General features: G+C 32.0%; 1 protein-coding gene and 1 long non-coding RNA gene across 2 annotated transcripts in view; one reads left to right on the forward strand and one right to left on the reverse strand.

The window, feature by feature from the left end:
* Positions 1-396: 396 nt before the first annotated feature.
* Positions 397-22102, forward strand: part of LOC111630462 (transcriptional regulator ERG-like) — a 56217-nt gene continuing 34511 nt past the window's right edge. Inside the window, exons 1-4 of the mRNA XM_023374561.1 lie at positions 397-967; positions 18854-19054; positions 19165-19242; positions 20440-20505. Coding sequence (XP_023230329.1) covers positions 397-967; positions 18854-19054; positions 19165-19242; positions 20440-20505 — 916 coding nt within the window. The remainder of the gene's footprint in view (positions 968-18853; positions 19055-19164; positions 19243-20439; positions 20506-22102) is intronic.
* LOC111630460 lies at positions 3967-16442 on the reverse strand. The gene is made up of 4 exons (XR_002757532.1): positions 16362-16442; positions 7294-7513; positions 4253-4371; positions 3967-4169 (listed from the first exon to the last, which is right to left on the reverse strand). It is a non-coding gene; the product is annotated as an uncharacterized LOC111630460 (long non-coding RNA).

Raw genomic sequence — 22102 nt, forward strand, 5'->3', positions numbered from 1 at the left:
TCCTCTTCTCCGGTAACCGGAGGCTCGCAGGACGTCCGGACTTGGGTGTTACCGGAATGGTATCTGCCACCGTCGAATACGCTCGGCAAATAAACCGCCATCTTTAAGAATCGCCGTCGGCGACACCCGAAATTTTCTCTTCGTCCAACGTGGCACGCCAAACGGGATGCGCCATCGAGGGTGTCGGCACGTGGCACGCGTCACGCGAATTTCGCGATGCGTGGGAAAACGCGGGAGTAATTTCGACCTAATTAAAACTCCCGAAAATGGTTCCCACGATAGAAAAACCGTACGAAGTGATGCGGTTAGTCCGCGGGAAAGATTCGTCGTCTCTATCCCCCTCCACGTGGGTTTTAATAAAGTTTTTCGCCTTTCTCTCCCCTTCTAGGTGCGGAGATGTACGAAAACTCGAGCAGTTGCTCCTTCGGACAGGTTGATCTGACCACCAAACACTCCGGAAATGGGAGGGGATTGACCACTCTGCATTCGTGTAGCCCGCCATTGGGCCTACCACCTCTATGCTCGGAGGATCAAGGTGTTCAGGTGAAAATCGAGGACTGCAGCCATCCTCCCGAGTGGACCGGCTGCACCTATCGCTTTTCGGCGGGTCAGCACTCCACCACCTCCAACGCTATGATCTCTAGCCGCAGATACGACCATCAACAGACGTCGACCAAGTCCAACCCCGTAACCGATTCGTGCAAATCGGACGTTCTTAACCCCGCACTCACATTTAGAAACAGATACTTCGGCCCCAGCGCATTCAGTAACGTCACTGGTGCTGCTCACCTTATATCGGGGCCTTACGTCGGAGATATTACAAAGACTTCGGACAGTCTCTCTCTGGTTTCCAACCTCGGTGGACATTCCGACACCCGTTCTCCATCCAATAATAGACAGATTGAAGACCAGTCGGTGGCCCAAAAGGTCAGAGTTCATCCAGACAAACGCGTCGTCGTCCCCGCAGGTGAGTAACTAGCTACTACATCCGCCTACAGTTTTAAATACCTTCTAAAACCTGGCTTTATCGAAACCGGTTACGAGTAAACTTCCTGTATACGCGTAACATCCGTAACGTTAAAAAGTAACTAGAAGAATTCTTATCTTTACATTTAACAACTGTTTACCTCGCAGACGTTATCTATGCCAGATCTAGACTTAGTTTTATGTCCTCGCAAAGTACAGTTGGTGACTTTTAAGGCCGGAAGTCAATGGCTAAGACGTTCGACCGGAAGTCACTTCGGGACGTTGGTCACTCAGCTTTTTAAATTAAAACGTCCGAAGTTTTTATGGCTACTTCGATTCGGTCAAGAACCGAAGAATGCATTCCGGGCGCCTACCAGTCTGTGCACCTCGATTGTCTTCTAAGACCCCGAAATTCACTTCATTTATGGATTTATTTTATTAATTATTAACTAATTAACTTATATAAAGGCTATTTAATTATATACTTCGGCGTAACGTGGTAAAATAGGCTCGCCTCTACTACATCAGATGCTAGAAACTTTAAGAAAACGTAGATTGTTACGCGCGTAACTCCAATTTATACACTTGAAACGCTCCTAAATGTTACTTTTACTTAAGCCTACAGGCTTTAGATTCAATTATAAACCATTCTACACCTTCTACACTCGTTTATCGAACATAAAACAGTCTACAGTTTCACTCCCGACGGCGAAGATTAAGACAAAAGCTCGACAATTTGGCTAGGAAATTATGCAATTTTTTAATCTCGCTTAATTATAAACTATCAAAACGTTAACAATAAAGGCTTATTTTACGATTCTGTCAGGTTATTAAAGAATAAAACAACCCCTTCTGCGATCAACTCGGTGTGAAGCGTATCTATAACATAGCCTTAGGTAGAGACCGCATGATATACGCATGTAAGAGAAGCACACTTATCTACAAACAACACATATTTCACAACGATAGGAGATAAGAAGAAGTGTAGAAAGAAAGCGAGTTTACTCGTGATTAAAGGTGCCAACCGAGAAATAAGTTGATGTAGTAGTTTAGCCTCAGGGAACAACGTTCTCGCATCCAACTTTCGACATTCAGCTTCTCTCACTTGACAGAGAGTTGACAGGCCGATAACCACTCTCACACAGCTTAAAGAAAGAAAGAAGAAGAAGAAAAAAAAAATATATATATATATTTTAAAGATTTCAGATGTCCGGATTTGTACAGACTTACAGCCGCTTATCTCTACTTACTTCTAAAACTTTTCTTCTTTTTTTAATTTATAATATTCGCGAAAAATCTCGGTGAAAGGCCTATAAACTGTACTTTTTTTAAACTTTAATAGTTTAAAATTCGTTTATTTAATGAAATATTAATCGGGATTTATTTATTAGATAGATTAATTAATTTTATTTAAGTCTTAGTTAACGGTAGATCGAATTTTTATGGGGGAAACACTTTAATTTTTGCAAAATTAACGTTTAATTTCGTTTTTTAAAAAAATAGAATTAGCGCTTTAATTTTTGTGAAAATAACAAAAAACAATTGACATTTTAACGAAATTGATAATTTAATTTTCGCGAAATCGACAAATTTCATTTCTGGAAAAGGACAATTGAATTTTTATGAAATTAACAATTTATTTTAATGTGAAATGAACACAATTACTTTTTACGAAATAAACACAGTTAAATTTAATGAAATAAACACAATTAATTTTTAAAAACTGAAAAAGTAATTTTGAAAATAATTAATTTTATATTAAAAAAAACGATCATTTTTAAAATTTTAATAAAATTGACACTTCAATTTAATTTAGTTAAGCAAATTAATTATTTAATTAATATAAAAATTAACATTTTTCATTGAACCAAAGCACAAATTTTAATACTTTAACGCATAAATGAGCGCTTACAAAACGTGGATATATTAATTTTCTATAGAGGAAATAATATATTAAAGTATAAAATAAATTAATATGTACATTTATTTATTTAAACGTAACATATTTTAAAATTTTTATGCGAAACAAACCGTTTTCATCTTTATTTTTTTGGTAGAGACATAGGAAGGGGTGACAGCGAATGTTTCCATTAGGTTTTGCTTGCGAAGAGCAGTTCACAAGCAAAACCGGATGGAAGTAATGCACTTACATTAGCATAAACATAGCCTAAATTATGCAAAACATAGGAAAAAATCATACTTTTAAGCCATTTATATACAGTACATAGAACTAACTGTATGACTCGAAGGTGGAAAGCAGTTGTAGAGGGATGGTAGACAGAAAGCAATTTGTCGGAAGAGCCGGTGGCCTGCAGCGATTATCTTTAATTGATTAATGGTCTGGTTGACTGCAATATTTATGTCAGCAGTCCTGCTAAATGATAACGTAGAAGCTTATTTATTCTTCGACATGCCAGGTAAATCAGCTGTCATACGACAAACACTGATTATCTATATTGCAATATGGACGGATACGCGATTAAATTCTATAAAACAATCGCATTATCGTAGATTTTTATCATCTTATAACGTTACTTTTATAATATTTTACGTATCTAAACCCTCAATTACATTATTAATCTCTAATTTATCCATAAATCGTTGATATGTTATTGCTAGAAGTACAGAAAACTCCTTAAGAATCTCCTCGTTTTAACTCAAAAAAACAATTAAATAATGCAAAATTAAGCTTAAATGATAAATAATTTTAATATATTTTTCAATTTTTTACAGTTTTATCTCTTGTAAAATGTAATTTAATAGCACTTTAACCAGTAATTCCTCTACAAATCTTTGACACATTACCCATAGAGACACAAAAAACGCCTTAAGAATCTCCTCGTTTTAGCTTAATAAAAATAATTAAATTATACAAAATTAAGCTTAAATAATAAATAATTTTAATATATATATTTTTTAATTTTGATGCTTTTGTATCTCTTAAAACTTAATTTAATAACATTTTTCTTAATGAGAAACAAGAGTAGATGTAAACTCGCGATTATGCAAATATAGATTTGTAACTCGAAAATTTGTATATAACTTAGCAACGGGTTACTTCGAGCGTGATTTAAATCATTAGATTAATCGGTAGAAGGCGACTTCATCATGAAAATTTATGGTTTCTATTGAAAGGGTTCACTTTGCATATCCAATTCTAATGTCTCGACGATTGATGGATGTCCATCTCGCAATTGGCTACTCTATCCAGGCAACAAGCTACTTGATTAATTGCTCATTCAAATGAATCTAAGAATAACTTTGCAATCTTATTCTAGAGACTTACGTGTCGATAATTTTCATTAAAATTCTTGAATTTTTTTTTGTGCAAAAATGCATATTTTTGCCAGTTTTCTTTTTTTTAGACGACGTTGCATGGAAGTTTCCGTTGATGATTTACCGTTTCTTAGCGAAAATGGAGAAAATAATAGTTAAAAATTGTGTAAAAAATTAGCTTAAAATATTTTATACTATACAAGATTTAGTTAAGTATTGCGAAATTTTAAAAAATAATTATAAATTATTGCACGATGCAGCATCAAAATGGAGGATATAAACCATTTTTTTAGAGAGCAAAATTTAGGATATTTTCAATAAATTACGATTAAACCGATAATACATTCCTGTTTTAAGAAGACGAAGATCGCTCATCATCATTACCTCTCCACGTTTTAAAACATAAAATGATGATGATAAAGAGCGATGAATGGACGAGTTAGAATTAAATACATGCGAGTATAAGTGAATAATTAGATAATTTTTCATCATTTATTTTATCTATTATTATTTAATTAACATTTTAGCTTAAAATTTATAAATTAAAACCAATCTGGCTCCATATACACCGAAACAGAACTCAAATTCATCCTCTATCAATCGTATTTAAGAAGATGAAGATCGTTGTTCGCCATCTATAATTTAAAGCGTAGACAGATGGTGATGATGTTAGAGGGATTTTACCTTAATTAATTTTAATGATTTAAACCTTTCAATGCCATTTTTAAGGTGTTAAATATAAGTTCTTGTGCTCAAACTTTCGAATTTCGATTTCTACTTTCAGCATCTCAGAGTTTTATAGTCAATTAATAAGAGATTTTTTCTGCATACGAGCAAACTTTTGTGCAAAAGAATCAGTTATAGAGACGTGGAAATGGCCCATCTGCACTAAACGATATCTAAATGTTAGGAGAATGAACTGAATTGAACTTGATGGATGATAACTATCAGAATTTTTCCATATTCCTGCAAGAGCCATGGACAATTTTCATCTTCTAAGTGATGATAAGTGATAAAAACCTCCCTCTCTAACGCTTCTCTAACGAGAGGAGGGTTTCTCAGTGCAGTATCTCGAAGATAATTGGTAAAAAATAAAAGATTTTAAGCTCTAAACTACAAATTTAATTCATTTTATAATCAATCAAGCATCCAAAAACTCCATTTTGTGTGATAACTATAGAGGAAACTTGGCCACTCCTACCAGTCTACCAATGGAAGGGTGATTGTAGCACATAACACCTCCCCGCCTGTGACAGGCAACTGTGAAGCACCAATAAGAGACGGCTTCATCAAGATCAATGAGGGAGATGAGACAAGAAGCGTGAATCATAACTGAGAGAGATTGCTGCAGCCAGGCCCTTTTATGGGTTGCAGCGCCATAAATATCCACGATGATTCTATACTGTAGCTACAACAAAATATACGAGCGATTGTTACAACGTATCGCTTCGATAAAACTACTCCCTGGCTTGTCAATAAACGAGAACAGACATACAAACGCACGCTTGTACATTTTATAATTACTTGCAGATAATTTAGCTTAGTTTATGGCTCTTCTAATTAATCCTTTTTTAAAGATTTAAATCTTTAAAGATCGTGAGAGGCGTAAATTTTAGTTAAAATTGTCACTTTGTATGGGGGTGTGTTATCGATGTCTGCACGCCTTTTGCTCCATTATAATAAGCTTCAAAACTACTTTTCTTCTATAAATTTAAGGTCCAGCCATGCCAAAATACCTTTAAGAATTGGTATTTTACTGTGTTTTTTACAGTTGATGCAGTTTTTTTTACTAGGAAGATCAACAGTGATGCTCCTTAAAACGTTGTTGTGCGTGTTGGAGAAGTTTGCGTGTTGTAATGCATAAATAAATCAAAATAAACATAATTTTTGCATATATTTATTTAGGAACGTTATCAGATTAAAGTAAGCCTAGATTTATTGTATAGATTGTAGATTTATAGCTTAAATTCCTTGTGGTTCTGTAGCACGAATCCGTGTTCTACACTGCAACCTACTCGATTCTAATGCAAATTTTCAGATTATATCCGCTCATATATGCAAATTTTTGTATTAAAATCAGATATAGAACTAATTCTTCATATTACGCAACGATAATTTAAAGTTTTTTATGAATTATTATAGCAAATATGAACAAGAATATATTTTAACGTCAAACTGCCTTTAAAGTATGTCAAATTTTTGCATATGTAAAGCGTATAAAACTTTATATACATTAAATATACAAAATATCAAATCATTTCTATATAAAAACTAAAGATTTGTAACGATATATAAGTGGAATTTGATACAGTAACCTACGTAGGCTATAGGTTAAAATTTTACATATTCTACACGATGTAAGATATATCTTTTATCATTTAGAATATGTAAAATGTTAGTTCATAGCTCATGTAGTCTGTAGTTTGTAGCTAAGTAGCTATGTAGTTTATAGCTGTGTAAGCCTGTACTTTTAACATATGCACTGTAGCCTGTAGCCATATAGTTTGTAGCTCGTAGCCTGTAGCCTATTCTTCATATTTTAAAAGTATACAATAGAAATTATATAATATTAATGGTTTTAATTTGGATTGTAAAGGTTTACAGAATACAAGTTTAGGTGCTATAAAATATTTAATTAAGCTTATAATTAAGAAATATAGGTTATCTTGTGTAACATACAAGTCATTCGCTATTATTTTATGTCCTAGCTTATTGTAATTTGGAATTTTAATGTTAATCTCTTTAAAATTATCATAGATAAGAATTTTACGATAGATTTAATATAAAAATTGCAGCTACTTTTGTAAATTATTCCTTTATAGTAAACTTTAATATGAAAAGTGCTACGAGTCTTCGAATTTATACAAACATCTGCAGAGTTTAACGAGTTTTTACTTATATATTTATACAACTACTCCCAAAGCTTAAGAGCTCTTAAATTTAGTGTTTTTGCTAAGATAAATCCGTATAAATTAAAAAATTAAAATAAATTTTACTATTTACTTTCAGAAATTACGTGGTATATTTATTAAAAATTTATTTTATATCAACCTCGTTCCCTTCCAGCTCTAACTTATTCCTTTCTCCTTCATCTTCCTATTAACATATATTCCTTCTCTTCTCTTAGGATTTATGGGTCACATAAGTTAATCTCCTGTAACTTTCTTTTAAGGTTAACAAGTTTTCTTCGTTCCTAATCATGTTCATCCTCTAACAATCCATCCATTGCAACATTTTTTATCCTGAGTTTATCCTTATTTCTCCACGTTATCTTTGAAAAAAATAGCTTAATTTATGAATTTAAATAAGAAAATTTTAATGATTTTTAAATTATTATAAATAAAACAAATTAAAAATTAAAATTTTAACAAAAGTTTCCTTAAATTTTATCAAATTTTCACTAATTTTTGATTTAAAATGATAAGGAATTCGGTTCTTTCCACCGTTTTTATCATTTTCTGAATATTTTTATAATTTTTGAGATATGTTTTTGAAGATTTTTAAAAGATTTTTTTGATAATTTCTGAAGACGTTTTGAATTTTTATAATGTTTATTCTGATTTTACGACTATTTACTTGATTTTATCAGGGTTTTTCGAATTTTTGTAGCACTTTTATCGAAGTTGTTAGACGAAATTTAAGGAAATTCTTAATTTCTATCAAAAAGTTTATAAAAATTAGAAACAAGAAATAAATTTTTAATTTAAACATTATTCTATAATATGTAAATACATAATTATAACTTTATACTAATCACGTACTATACTCTATGTACAGTACTGTACTGAACATTATGAAGTTGATATTCTTGATCAACGAAATTCACTTTTCATGTGAAATTTTGCCATAAAAGGTATATATTTTATATTTTCCAGACAAAATTTCATTAAAAACTGGTTCAAATATCGAATTTTTATGTAATTTGTCCATAAAATCCAGTTTTCACTGTACAAATTGAGATTTTGACCATGTATTAGTCACCTCTTGCAACGAATAACGCTGTATAAAATCATTAAATTCATAATCTTAAGTGGAAATCTCATTAAAAATCCCTCGGAACAGTAAATTTTTACTCAAATTTTCCATAAAATTCACAATTTTTAAGACACAAATTGAGATATAATCGTCGAGTTACAGCATACTCGCCCCTTGGATCGATATCGATTACGCAAAAAAAAAAATTATAACTATTTACACATTTTAAAGGGAACCATTCGGTGTACAACGCATAAAACGTCATTCTGTCCTACATTTTTGAACGTTTAATACGTAACATAAATCATTTTAATGCCATTTTCCAAAGAGATCCGTGACTACTCGCTTAGGGAGTGAGTGCCCTTTCAACCCCAGCAGCCAATTGAAAGAACCGTTATAAATAAGCTCGTAATGTAAGGAATTTTGAACATAATATGTAAATAAAACTCTTATAAAATTACACACGGAGTCCTGTGATGTAACTGTAACGTCATAATAGTTAAAATCCCATTGTTTATCTTTGAAATTTCACCATAATGATCCTACTTTTACGAGCGAATTTCAATCGATATAGCTGAAAATCTTTAATTTATTTAAAGTCGAACCTCTACTAAAGGACACTTATCAAAGACGGCCACCCTATACAGTGGCCATTATAAAAAACGTTTCTATTTTAAAATGCGTATAAAGGACGTCCACCTTCGAATGGCGGACATTTTTTTGTTTTCCTCATTGGCCGTTGTTCACAAGTTTGGCTGGATAAAATTCTCATTATCATAGGTAAATTATTATTTTGGATCCTGACACTTTTTAAATTAGAACTTCAAGCCCTAATTTAAAATTTTTTTATCATTCACTCTGTCTTTAATCCTGTATAATCGACGCAATAACCTAATTAAAATCAGATAATTTTGATTAAATTCTTATTAAAATCAATATTTTAATGCTTAAAGTTATTTTATAGCCATTAAAATCCTAGAAATTGAGGTTAAAATTATGCTTTTATCACCTATAAAACCTAAAGTTATACTACTTTAACAATAAACCATTCTTTACTGAAACTACATTTTATTACATTCAATAGCAGCTTATTTCTTGATAATTGTAATTAAATTAACTAAAAATTTATCATAATTCTCTTATATTTAACGATTATGTGATATAATTAGTGAAAANTTTAAATATAACTAAATCTTAAAAAATATTAAATAAGCGTCAAATTTTTTCATCAGTCTAACTCATCTGAGCATCACTTTCTAATACTAAATCTCAAGTTAATATGAAGAAAATGTACGAAAAACCTAAAATTAATTAACAAATACTACATTTTATTAATTTTTATCAATTTTTACATAATTTTCTCTATAAAATATCTTCCGAAACTCAAATTATATTCTATAAAACATTGTTTTATCATGTCTAAAGGTAGGTTTTACCTTATATTTGCGATTTTATGAATTAATATTTCAGTAATAATCAGTTATAAAATTATTAACAGCATATATTTACACATCATTATATTTTAAAATTTAGTACAGTGTTATAAATAACTGCATTACACTTAATTTCCCAACCTGTAGATCGCGAACTCTTTTCACAACGTTACGACAATTCGTAAGTTTGAGTAGTTGGGAATCGCTTCTGTTTACGTCGATAGCTATGCTAAATCTAATAAAATAGATGAAATTTTATATATTTTAATTAACACAAGTTGCGAAATTTAATATATTTATTAATTTAATAAGATTTATAGCGTATATTTTATAAAATCTTACATTTTATCCGAAATTCTTCACATCTTAAGATATTCTAAATTATTACTTATAATACACTAAATTATTGTTCCGTGGATGCTAAAGGTTGCATTTTACCATCGACGCTTACCAATTCTTCGGTTAAATTAATCAGTTACGCTTAATTTAAGACAAAACGTGGCCCCCCGAATGATTAACTCCGTAGGAGATCTGTCAGTAAGCTAGTTTGTAAATCATCTCTGTACGAAACTATAACGTAGATAGAGAGGTAAAACGACCTTTGACCTTTCGAAAAAGCCCCCCCGCCAGCAATAGAGATCTCATTTACTCTCCTCTTACAAGCACCTGCCTCCAAGAACAGCTGTTTCTACTGGTTATTAACATATAAATAACAAATCCCGCAATAAATAATTCAAGTAAAACTAATGAAATTTCTGATTTTCTTCCAAGTTTATAAATAAATAATACTTGGATAATAAATCTGTGGATGGAAAATGGAAAAAATAGCATTTAAAGATGGTGGAAAGATCATGGGATGAGGAGGAGGCCGAGGAGGAAAAGCAGGAGGAGGAAGAGAAACGATGCGATGCTTTAATGACAATTATGTCTGCTCTCCAACTTTATCGCCCCGTTCTATTGCCAGTTACAGTAATTATAGTGAAAACCCTAAACCCATTTCCACTTCTGCGATGTTTAATGTGCAGTTAATGTGTAGCAGAATGTGGTAATGTACTTAGAAGTTTAGTTCAATGCGATTTAATTAGATGGCAAGTGTATCGGAATATTCTTAATTAAATCTGAGTAAAGGGATAAAGTGTAGAGAAGCGAAAAACTTCTTCTTTTCTTCCTTCCCCCCTTCTCCTCCTCCTCCACCCTCTTATTCTGTCCTGGCAAATAATTAAAATCATTAAATTTGCATATCAAATATACCTCCTTAATGGAGGATTTTTCCTATTAAAATTGCAGATTTTCCGAAAGGAAGCGATGTTTATAGAGCGAGAAACGAGTAATGACTTTGATTTTTGTTTGTAATTTCTTTCTGAAATTTTCTTTAAAACGTTGGAAAAACGTTTCTGGAGACGTTTTCGGGTTGGATAAAGTGAAGAGGGATTGTTTTATTTTTGGATGGTGTTTTTTGTGTTGAGAGGTGATGGGAGGATGATGGAGAAACGTTTAGAAGATGCTATTTTTTTGTTAGAAAAAATGATGGAAAGGATAAATTTAAGTTGTTTTGTCTTGAGTGGTGGTGGGAGATGCTGGAAAAACGTTTAGAAGATGCTGTTTTTCGTTGGAAAAAAATGATTTAAAGTTATTTTCGTGTTGGATAAATGATGAAAAAACTGCTAGAAAATTATTTGGAATGATACTTTGTGTTAAATAATGCTGTGAAAATGTTAAGAAACGTTTTAAAAATAGTCTTTTTGTTGAAAATACGTTGGGAAAATACTTTAAACATATCTTTGTGTTGGGAAAAGTCTGTAAAAATGTTGGAAAAACAGTTTCTAAAGTATTTTTGAGTTGAAAAATGCCAATAGAACGTTTCTAAAGTATTTTTATTGGAAAAAGTGCCGAATAAAAAATGTTACAAAAAACGCTTTAAACGTGTTTTCTTGTTGGAAAAATGTCTACAAACGTTGAGAAATTTCATAAAATTCAAAATTTTACTCGACTTAAAAAAATATTGAGTATTGAAGCATCGCTAAACATATTTTTAACGTTTAAACTGTTAAATATGAGAAAATTGAGAGAATATTTAAGCAATTTTTCTTGTCATTTAATGCCGAAAAACGTTTAATATTTTCTATTATATTAATTAATTCAATTTTAACGTTTTAGGCGTTAAAAAATATACTTTTTAATGTTTTCTCGAACTCTATAATATGTGTAAGACCCGAGAAAGGGCCTTATACTTCTCTAGAAACCTTAATAATGTTGTAAATTAACAAAATAAAATACATTTTTTTCATTACTTTATCGATAAAAACTTTAATTTACGTCGCTTTAGTATCGAGTTTTTTATGTAAATTATTAAATTTAGGGCTTGCTACGTCTGGGGCCCGAGTATATGGCCCTATTGGCGTCTCTATTTGGATCTACATAATAATTATATACATAAGCCTTACGGAGCTCAATTTAGAAATGTCGTAGCTTTAAGCTATAACATATAAGAGGCCTTTTCCTCTCCATCGAATAATAAATCCAAAAAGATTGGCCCTAAACTGTAGCTTAGGGCCCATCTTTATAAAATGTGTCAATATGAAACTTTCGTAATGCGAATTTTAAAGAAAATCGTTTAAATAAGCTTGAAAATATGTTAAATTCATGTTTAAAATGTTATTTAAAAGCCCAAAAAACTTAAAATAAAGACTTATTTGCTGTTTTTTAGAATATTCTACATGCTAAACAGTGCAAAAACCTGATTTTTATGAGGAACTTTAACAACTTTCAATGATAAATTCATGAAAATCGCATCTTTATACAGTAAAATGTGATTTTTGAAGATTTTATTAGTCAAATTGCAAACAAATCTTGCACTTTATTGTATAAAAGCGAATTAATCAGTAAAAATCGTTTTAAAAAAATCTTGCATTTTACTGTTTGCAAAATGCAATGCAAAAATCTTTCATCTTTACACAGTAAAGTGCAAGATTTTCTTGTATTTTGCTGGTCAAATTGCTAAAAATCTTTCACTTTTATATAATAAAAATGCAGGATTTTCTGGTTTTTATTTGATAAATAGCAATAAATCTTGCATCTTTACATAATAAAATGCAATATTTTGTGGAATTTACTGGCGAAATCTTCAAAACATTTTCACTTTTACGCCATAAAATGCAAGATCGTGTGATTTTTTTATTGAAAAAATCACAATATAAACCACTTTATACCATAAATTACAATATTTTATTGTATTTATTGGCGAAATGACGAAAAATCTTACATCTTCACACACACTACAATACGGAATTTACTGGCGAAATCTTAAAGAAAGTTTGACTTTCACGCAATAAAGGTGGAAGATTTTGCAGTTATAAACTCTCGAAAAAGAAAAATAAAAAGAAATCAAAACAGCGATGTCCATCGCATAAACCCAAGCCATACACTAAAACAAAGGGGGATAAGACAAGAAGTAAACAGTAAATCAACCTTTTAATAACTTAGCAGCATGGTCTGATGGCACTCGAAGATAGCACTTCAAACAGAAAAGGTGTGCAGCAACGCCCAGGAGATAACAAAAGTCTGTGTCAAAGTATGTTAAAAGAGGAAGCGTTAACTTATTTACCACGTCTTGTTTCTTACTTCCTGGCATCTTCTTCTAGAACAATGCGCCATTCCGGTCGTGAAACTCCCTTATCGTGTGCCTCTAGTAATTAAGGCACGTGTAATTAATAGTTTTAAACAGTTGATTCTCTCTACTTTCTTCATTAACACCAGACCCTCCCCCTCCTCTTAGACCCTTCCTGGATTTATTATTGGGGATAAACTGCTGTTTTGGCCATGATGGTGACTCGTATAGATCCAGTAGCGTGTCGTAAAGAGGGAGGGCCATTCTGATATATTGTATTATAGCATGCGTGACACATCTTGATAACTTATCCAGTTGCAGTGATGGAGTAACGTGACACCAGAAAGACTATCTCCAAACAGTTACTATGGGATGTAGGTTGATTAATATCATATTTTAGTTAACTTTCCTCTGTGGTTTTCTATGGTGGAAACGTGGGATTGGCTGAAGATGAGTCAATTTATGAAAGTTCTAAGAGTTTCTAGTCAAATGAATGGTGAATAAATGAAAAAATACATGAAAATCGATCAATCTTCAGCGTTATTATTCTAATCTAATAGAATTAAAACTGTAAAAATCGTATGTTTTGATCCACGATTCGTTCCGATTCGGCTGCATCATATTACAAGATTCATCTTAAAATAAATAAATAAATAATATTAATTGTCAGTTTGATTAAAATTAGTAAATTTTTATGCGGTTAATGCGGGAAATTTTCTTTGTTTAATTAGAATTTAAGCTTAAACTTGATCGAGAATTTGTGAAAAATCCTAAGCATCGATTTGCGGAATATCACAAAATTCAAACTAAATTAACCGATGTAAGTTCGTTTTAATATGCATTTCGTTAGTTTTTCGTGCATATTGGCCTTTTTTGCATTATTTATCCAAATTACTAAGATAAGAGTATATTATTGAGTAGAAGCCACTTATCTTCATCTTCACTATAAGAAAAGAGGAAGATGCTGGTTACTGATCAGCATCACTTTCCACTACATTTTACTGACCTTCTGGAGAAGAAACCTAAATATACAGGTATTATCTACAACAACCCCATCATAAACAAGTTCTGCGAAAATTCTAAATCGTTCCATATAAAATATGATAAAATAATTAGAACAATCAATACTTTTCCACCCGTAACAAAGCCGTAAGTGGTGAAACACTCGCGACGTCCTTCCTACATTAAACTACAGCGGTTGGAACACTTTCTCCTCTAAATAAAGCCGAAATAATAAGAAAAAGTCTACAATTTCCACTTAAATTCGCACACCTACAGCATACTGTTCAGTCTACATCTCTGTAAGCCACTTCTCTATATAAGTTGAAATTTCTGAAATTAAAATAAGAATTGGCTTTCCTAAAGCCTATTTTTAATCAGTTTGCACCTCTATAAATCACTCCTTGTCCACATAGAACAAAGGAGTGCCTAACGCAATTAAATCACCTAAACAACATTTAAAAAAATGAATTGAATAAACCATTTTTAAAGATCTGTTGAGGTTTTCGCTTCTCTCCAGCTTAAACGAAACGTAGAAGGGGGGAAGAGAGAGAGAGAGAGAGACGAAAATTTCGACACGTGAAAGACCGTGACGGCTTATATTAATCACGCACGAGGCGTCACGCTCCGTTACGGACCAGCCCTGTTTATAATGCAACTACGCTGTAAATCCAGAAGCACGGGATCTGGTCATAGCGCCGCTTCCTGCAGGCGACTTCCGCAATTTGCAGAGCGGCACTCAGACCCATTATACAGTAGGCCATGCCCTGCTGGATAGCCGTATCTCGACGCCATACAAACTTACACACAAGTTTTGGACGTCGGCGCTATAATCAATTTTGCCCGCCCCAACACATAGTTTCTGTTACTTCCTCTTTGACCCGGCTTTCGATCCGCCAATCCACCAATAGCGCCACTCTTGTTATCATTAGCCACTCCTATGCTTTACCTCCTCCCCTCTTCTGCTAGACGCCAATACTTCCACTTCATCTTTTTTTTTTTCTTTTTTTTTTCTTCTTCTTCTTGTCCTGTTGCCAATGCCGTTTGCTACTTTATTCTTTCATCAATTTTGTTTTCTCCCTCCCCCTTTTTTAGGGGAAGTTATTAATTTTCCAATTTTTCCTCCTCCGTATCCATGATCCTTCCTGAAATCATTCGTGTTTGTATCGTTAAATTAATTTTTCTACGTTTTTATTCGTAAGTAAAATGGATTTAAATTAACTTTCTTGGTTTTTTTCTGTTCGAGAGTGAAGTTTTTAAAGGAAATTTGACCGCTTTTATATATATTTATATATATTATACAGCTGGAACCTGTTCTAACTTAATTCTTGGAAGAAGATGAGGAGGAGAAGGATGTTGCTTTCTCTTATGAGAGAGAGGGGAGAGTTCTGTTCCAACTTCTATAATAAAGATATAAAAGATGGAACAGAACTGTATCTTCTTCTATCATGTAGCAGGGATGAAGTTATCTTATCTTTAGTAAGCATCTCTACTCTTGCTCTATAGTAAAGCCGTGTGAAATTCAGATTAAAACTTCACACTGCTCTACCTAAGAGCAGGGATTGTTAAGATTTTCTTCCATGTAATAAAGTTAAAATAATATAAACTTAATTAAACAAAAGTACAGCTATAAAATTTGGAATTTTTAATTATTAAAGCGACTTGAATTAATTATCTTCTGTAGAAAGTCGCTTCCAGTTCGTTCTCTCGACCTTTGGGTGCATTTTCCAAATAATTCCACCCAAAAATTTATTAATTCGGGACTCAAATTGAGATTAAATTAGCAGAAGGAGAGATTTCGACAACTCGTATCCATCTCACTCTTAACTTATTCAAAGAAATTAAGATAAACTCTGGAATTTTTGGATTGAGTGATGCGGAGGACGATGACGAAAGTGGTAACCGAGACTCTTATAAAATTTCAGGTTTTGCAGGTGGGTAATTGGAAAATGATATCGAATGATNGTTGTTCCTGCATTAAAAAAAAATGGTAATTTTTTCTTTTATTTTTTGGTCATATTATTCACTTTCTATCTATTTTAAGGCTTAAATTCTATTTATTTTTCTAATTTTCTTGTTGTTAGGAACGTAATTAATTTCTATACCTCATAATTATGATTAAATGCCACTCTGTGGAAATGTAACTCATTGTACTTTTTATCCGATTAAAATTTTAATATTGTTTAACAAAACCCGAATTTTATAATTATTATAACGTCAAATTATGGCAAAATTCTGATTTTTACGTTTGAAAATCTTGAAATTCTACAACAGCAACAATATATTTTCTCTTTGAATCAAATTATCGTTAAAAATACTCACTTTAACACGTAACCCCTCACGAGCAAGCCTACTACTTACAATAAAGCCAACTTAAAATTAATTAATTTATTGCTAAAGTAGCACAAATTGTTAACAACATTAATAATTCTGGTCTTAATAAATTTTTATTTCTATTATTTATGCTCTCATAAGTGAAAAATTAGCATTATAAACACGCACTTCAACACGTACCCTTCACGAGTAAGCCTTCAATTTACAACAAAGCCACATTAAAATTAATTAATTTATTACTAAAATAGCGCAAATTATTGACAATATTAATAATTCTGGTTAAGAATAAAGTCCTTTTTGATCATTTTGTGCTGGCATAAGTGAAGAATTAGCGTTGGCATCCGCCAAAGAGGCCCAATTAGATGGCAAGGGCGAACCTTTATCAAAACTAATATGGCGGGAGTACATATTGCAGTATTGATATCCAATTGAATGGCTGTATCTGCGCAAGTTGGTTCTCCCTCTCGATTCATTCGAGCGTCACGACCTGTAACTACCAGGGATGTAACCGATGCTGTTCAATAGGCAAGCACACGACGGCGACGTCTATAACAACTTCATTCAATCTAGCGTAACGCGACGTTGGGTCCCCTGCAGAGGGTGGCTTGTTGTATTAGAAAGTCATCAACCTTCACTGACCGTATGTCTACGTCTAGTCGACTGCGGGGCCACTCTCTGGCCAACAATACTGGCACAAGTTGGAGTCGCTCGTCCAGAACCAGTACGTCCGTGGGAAAAAAGCCTTTCTCCCCCTTTCTTCTTCGCCTTCTGTATCTTGTAGAGTCTGCCTTTTGTTTCTCTCCTACACACAGTTTATTCTGTCAACTTTTGACGGGGATTAATTAGAGAAAGATAGAAAATTCACACCATTTTTTTGTAGGGAAAAATCGGGGAAAATATGACTGTGAGGATACTTACAATGGAGGTTATTCGATACTTTTACATGGAAAGTCGTGAGAAGCGCAGTCGTCATGCTACAAAATCCTAAAATCTTTAATTATTACACATGCGTACAGTATATTTTTAAATCTATTTTTTCCTCTCCAAATCGATCTTTATTCTATATTTTTATACATCAAATTTATATTCTGATACTATATATTAGTTTAATCTTTATACAGGGTGGCCCAAAAGTCAGTTTATCTTGTTAAATGGGTTGCAAGTACACTGAGTTTAAATCAATTTGTCTTTTCCTTTCAAAATTGCAGCAGAATTGTACTAATTGGTTACCAAATAAGACAATTTAGCTTTATAATGGTTAACTGACTTTTGAGCCACCCCACAAACCTAAATTTTCCTACTCCTTAGATCATCTTTACACGATAATACTCATTTTAAAGTTTTAATTTTAATTAAAATTAAAGCAAATATAAGATGAGAATAAATGTTGATTTATTTAAAAAATAAAGTAAAATTTAGCATAATTTATTCATTACGATTTATTTACATTAAATTAACATTTTAAAAATATTAATTAAAAATAATATGATTTTTATTCTCCTGATGCAAAGATTCGTTTAAATCCGCATCTCCGCATCACTTAGAGAATGAAAATCATCCGCAATTAGAGACCGATTTTATGCTAAATTTCTTAATATTTATGCATTTTTTATTCGAAAATAATAAAACTAATTAAATAAACATAATTTTTATGCTTTAATTATCTTCTTCTATCTGTAATTATCGAAATTGTTCTCCATAATTACAAGCAATTGCGCTTCAAGTTTGGATGATCTTTGAGGATGGATGCAGCAAAGATAATTTAGAGAAATTTCAGATTTTTGTGTAAAATGCTTCGAATTTGTCTTATATTTTCGATTTATAATGAAAATTAAGATAACAGCATTCATAAAAATTAAAAATTCTCTGTAATATATAAAAAATTTAATAAGTTTAACTCGATTATAATTATTTTATCCTTAAACTTTGTTTATGATAAAGAGAAAAATGACCTTTTTAAATAAACTTTTTAATGTTTTTTTCAGTTTTGCTACCATTTTTATTAATATTTTAAACATTATTAAACTTGTTAAACGTATAATTATCTAATTAGCTATAGAACCTTGTACCAGAAGCCACCAAGCAACCAAATTTTCTCGCTTTTTTCTATATTTAATTAAAATTTTCTTTAAAAATTACCAAATTCACTATCGTAACAAGTGTCACGAAGGTTTAACTTTAAAATTTTCGATGTTTAATCAAAGAAATTTGCTTAATTATCACTTCAATTTGGCCATTCTTATAGTGTGATTATGGGTTTCAGATCCATTGCTATGGAATCCGGATCATGTCAAACAATGGTTAGAATGGGCAGTTAAGGAATATAGTCTTCACGATGTGGACATCAATCGGTTTAATTTTGTGGGTCGAGAGTTGTGCCAGCTCAATAGGGAAGATTTCAGTCGATTGACTAATCCTTACAACGGTGAAGTGCTCTTCGCTCATCTCAACTTTCTTAGACAGTGTAAGTGCTCTTCATACTAATTTTACTAGCTTAATGTCTTTATATATTCCTTTAACGCCCTTATATATGCAATTAATGTCCTTATATAGCTTAAGTTCTTATGTTTACAGCTTCGGAAACGACTTTGCCTCCATCTAGAGACAAACCATTGCCGTCTGCTCAAACTTCATCCCCTTCTCCTTCGTCTGGTAAGTAGGATTTTTCTGCTAATTTCCTAGAATGTATGTCCCATTTTAAGCGCTAAATATACACATCATTGTAGAAAATATCTCTGTTCTATTTTTAAAAATTTAATTTAATTAGGCAAAAAATGATTGCAATTTACTTTATATTGCCCTCAGTTTCCCACATAAAATCACTCGTACGAGAGATTATCTATATGAAAAATTGATGAGAATCTACAAAAACACGTTGCGATCTCTTAAATATACACTAAAGCCTTGTATAAACTTAAATATATCAATAAAAAATTATTTTAATCTTTAAATTTAATGATATTTTCATATGTTACAACCCATCTATAATTAAATCCGCCATTTTGGGTCACATTTGTTTGTTAAAACGCAAAAACTAAGACCTTATTTAGGTTTTTCGGGTGTGTGGTTCTGAACCATAAAATATATGAGGCCTTTCCCGACCAAATATTAATTAATAAAGTTAAAAGCATGAGGCCTTTTCATAGGAGGCCTCGAGCCGTAATTTGTTTAACTTAAGTGTAAACGGCCTCCTATGTTCTATTCACGCGTGGCAATTCTCACTGTCTAGAATAATTCTTCCGTATTTTTTTGTGCGTATGATTTTCCAATCATCAGCAAAACCCCTGAAAATGGAGGGAGCTAATCACCTGGATCCAGAGATGGCAAAATGGAGGCAGCCCATTCATTAACTGCTCCGTTTGCCAATTAGACAGATCCATTATGAGGGCGAGAGACGGGTAAGAACCAACTAGCCATGAATCCTCCGCTTTTTACTAGCAACCAATGAAGAGGAAGAAGGCCGATGACTGGCTAGTCACAAGAAAGAGAATTAAGCGTATACAATAGGCGGATAAGTGATCCTTTGTGCTTTAGTTAATGAAAAATGTTAAAATATTAGTTGCATACAGTGATTCATCCACGATAATAACCCTACAGATTTATTTCTTTCGCAAATCTAAGCTTAAACTGGGCTTAAAGTTTACAACACCGTTTTTAGGCGGTAAAATTTAAAATTGCCATAACTGGCACCTAAATCTCGAAACACCTCACTAGAAATTAAAAATGGATTTGATTAGCACCTAAATGTCGTCACAACTCCCAAATTAAATTTCTCAAAAATGGCGTCGTTTCGGGAGTAATTGATGCGTAGAAATGTTAAAATTTTGCATTTTTTTCCTTTTTTTTTAGGAGTAGCTGGGAAACCATACCCGCTAGCGACGGCGGACACGCATCCTCTGCGCCTGACCAAAACAGGTAAGCTATTAGACTAATAACAATTATTAATGGAAGGGAGAAAAATGAGGACAAAAAGAGCGTGAAGGACAATGAATGGCACAACAAATGATAAACGTGTCGAGGTGTAAATCATCTGCGGAGCGCCATCTCGCAGGCTCCCCACCAACCGAGAGAGATAAGCTGTAGCGAATACGGTTATTGATACGTCGGGTTGACAATGTGCCTCCTATCAGCCGCGGGGTTGGTGTGAACCAGATCCATTTATGTTCTGATGTAATACACCTTCATTGACAACTCGGCTGTCGATAAACTGGAATTTTTGTACGGAAACCCGTTTTGTTCCTTCTACCTGCCCAGCTTTCTCTTTTTTCTCATCCTGCTGATAATCGTGTTTTAGCCTTGACAGATATTAATGAGGTTGACAGATATCTGACCGAAAATCCTCTTTTACCTCTTTTCATTGTCGTCTTCTTGCATCTTGACTCATCTTTCCTCTTCTTATTCACTCTACTCCTCCATCCATTCTATAACATTATTTTTTGAGCATCCAAAATCCTCATCCTAAGCATCACAAAATATTCATTTAGCACAATTTCATTAAATTTCGAGTTTTCTTCGATAAAATTTTAAATACTTTTACTATTTTCCAAACCATTTTCTAATTCATCAATCGATTATTCTATGTAGTCACGCTCTTATAATTAAAAAAATTTCATAGAAAAATAGAATTTTAATTATCAAATATTACTAAAACTTGCAAAATATAATTTGAACTCGAATTATTCATGTTTTTTTTCTTCGATTTTAGCAAAATTTGGATACTTTCCATCAAGATTTTTCTTCTTTGATAAAAGGATTCGGATTGATTCTATGTAATTTCCTTTATGCTTTAATTTTTTTTATTAAAATATTTAATTAAATTTTATATATTATACTTTAAATTATATATTTTAAAATATTTTGGATTTTCTTATCAAATTTTTCCAAAAGTTTAGCCAAATTGAAACATTTATATCTAAGTTTATCATCATACAGCATCCTCATCACATAATCTTCTTTATCATTTATTTAAAATTCTTATATTTATTCCTTCGAATTTATTTTGTAGAATAAATAAAAAAAAATATTTTATTGCTTTATCTTTTAATTTAACAAAATTAGAATTTGATACTAATTTTTAGAGAGATAATGACAAAACTATGAGAAAATATCACACAGGTTCTCATAACACGAAGAGAATTTTGAAATTAGCTCCATACTATGAGAACCTGTGTGATGCTGTAGTTCGGTATAACCTGTGTATGGAAGTTTCATTAAACCTGTATGATATATGGCACCATAAAACAGCGAAATGCGTATTTTCATAGAATCTGAATGATGTGTGATTCCATCAAACTCGTGTTTATGTATGGAGCCATAGAGCCAGTTAATGTGTTGCTGTAGAATCTGTTAATATTTGGATCCACAGAACTTGTATGCTATTTACCATTAAACCAGTACGATGTGAACTCCATATTATAAGAAAAATATGTGAAAAATATCCAAAGAATCTTATTGTAACCAATTTACTAGCATAATGATGATATTTTTACTCAAATTTTTAATTTCTAAATAC

Source organism: Centruroides sculpturatus, unplaced genomic scaffold, assembly GCF_000671375.1.
Source record: "Centruroides sculpturatus isolate CEXI.00-Female unplaced genomic scaffold, Cexi_2.0 scaffold659, whole genome shotgun sequence".
NCBI classification, from domain to species: Eukaryota; Metazoa; Arthropoda; class Arachnida; order Scorpiones; family Buthidae; genus Centruroides; species Centruroides sculpturatus.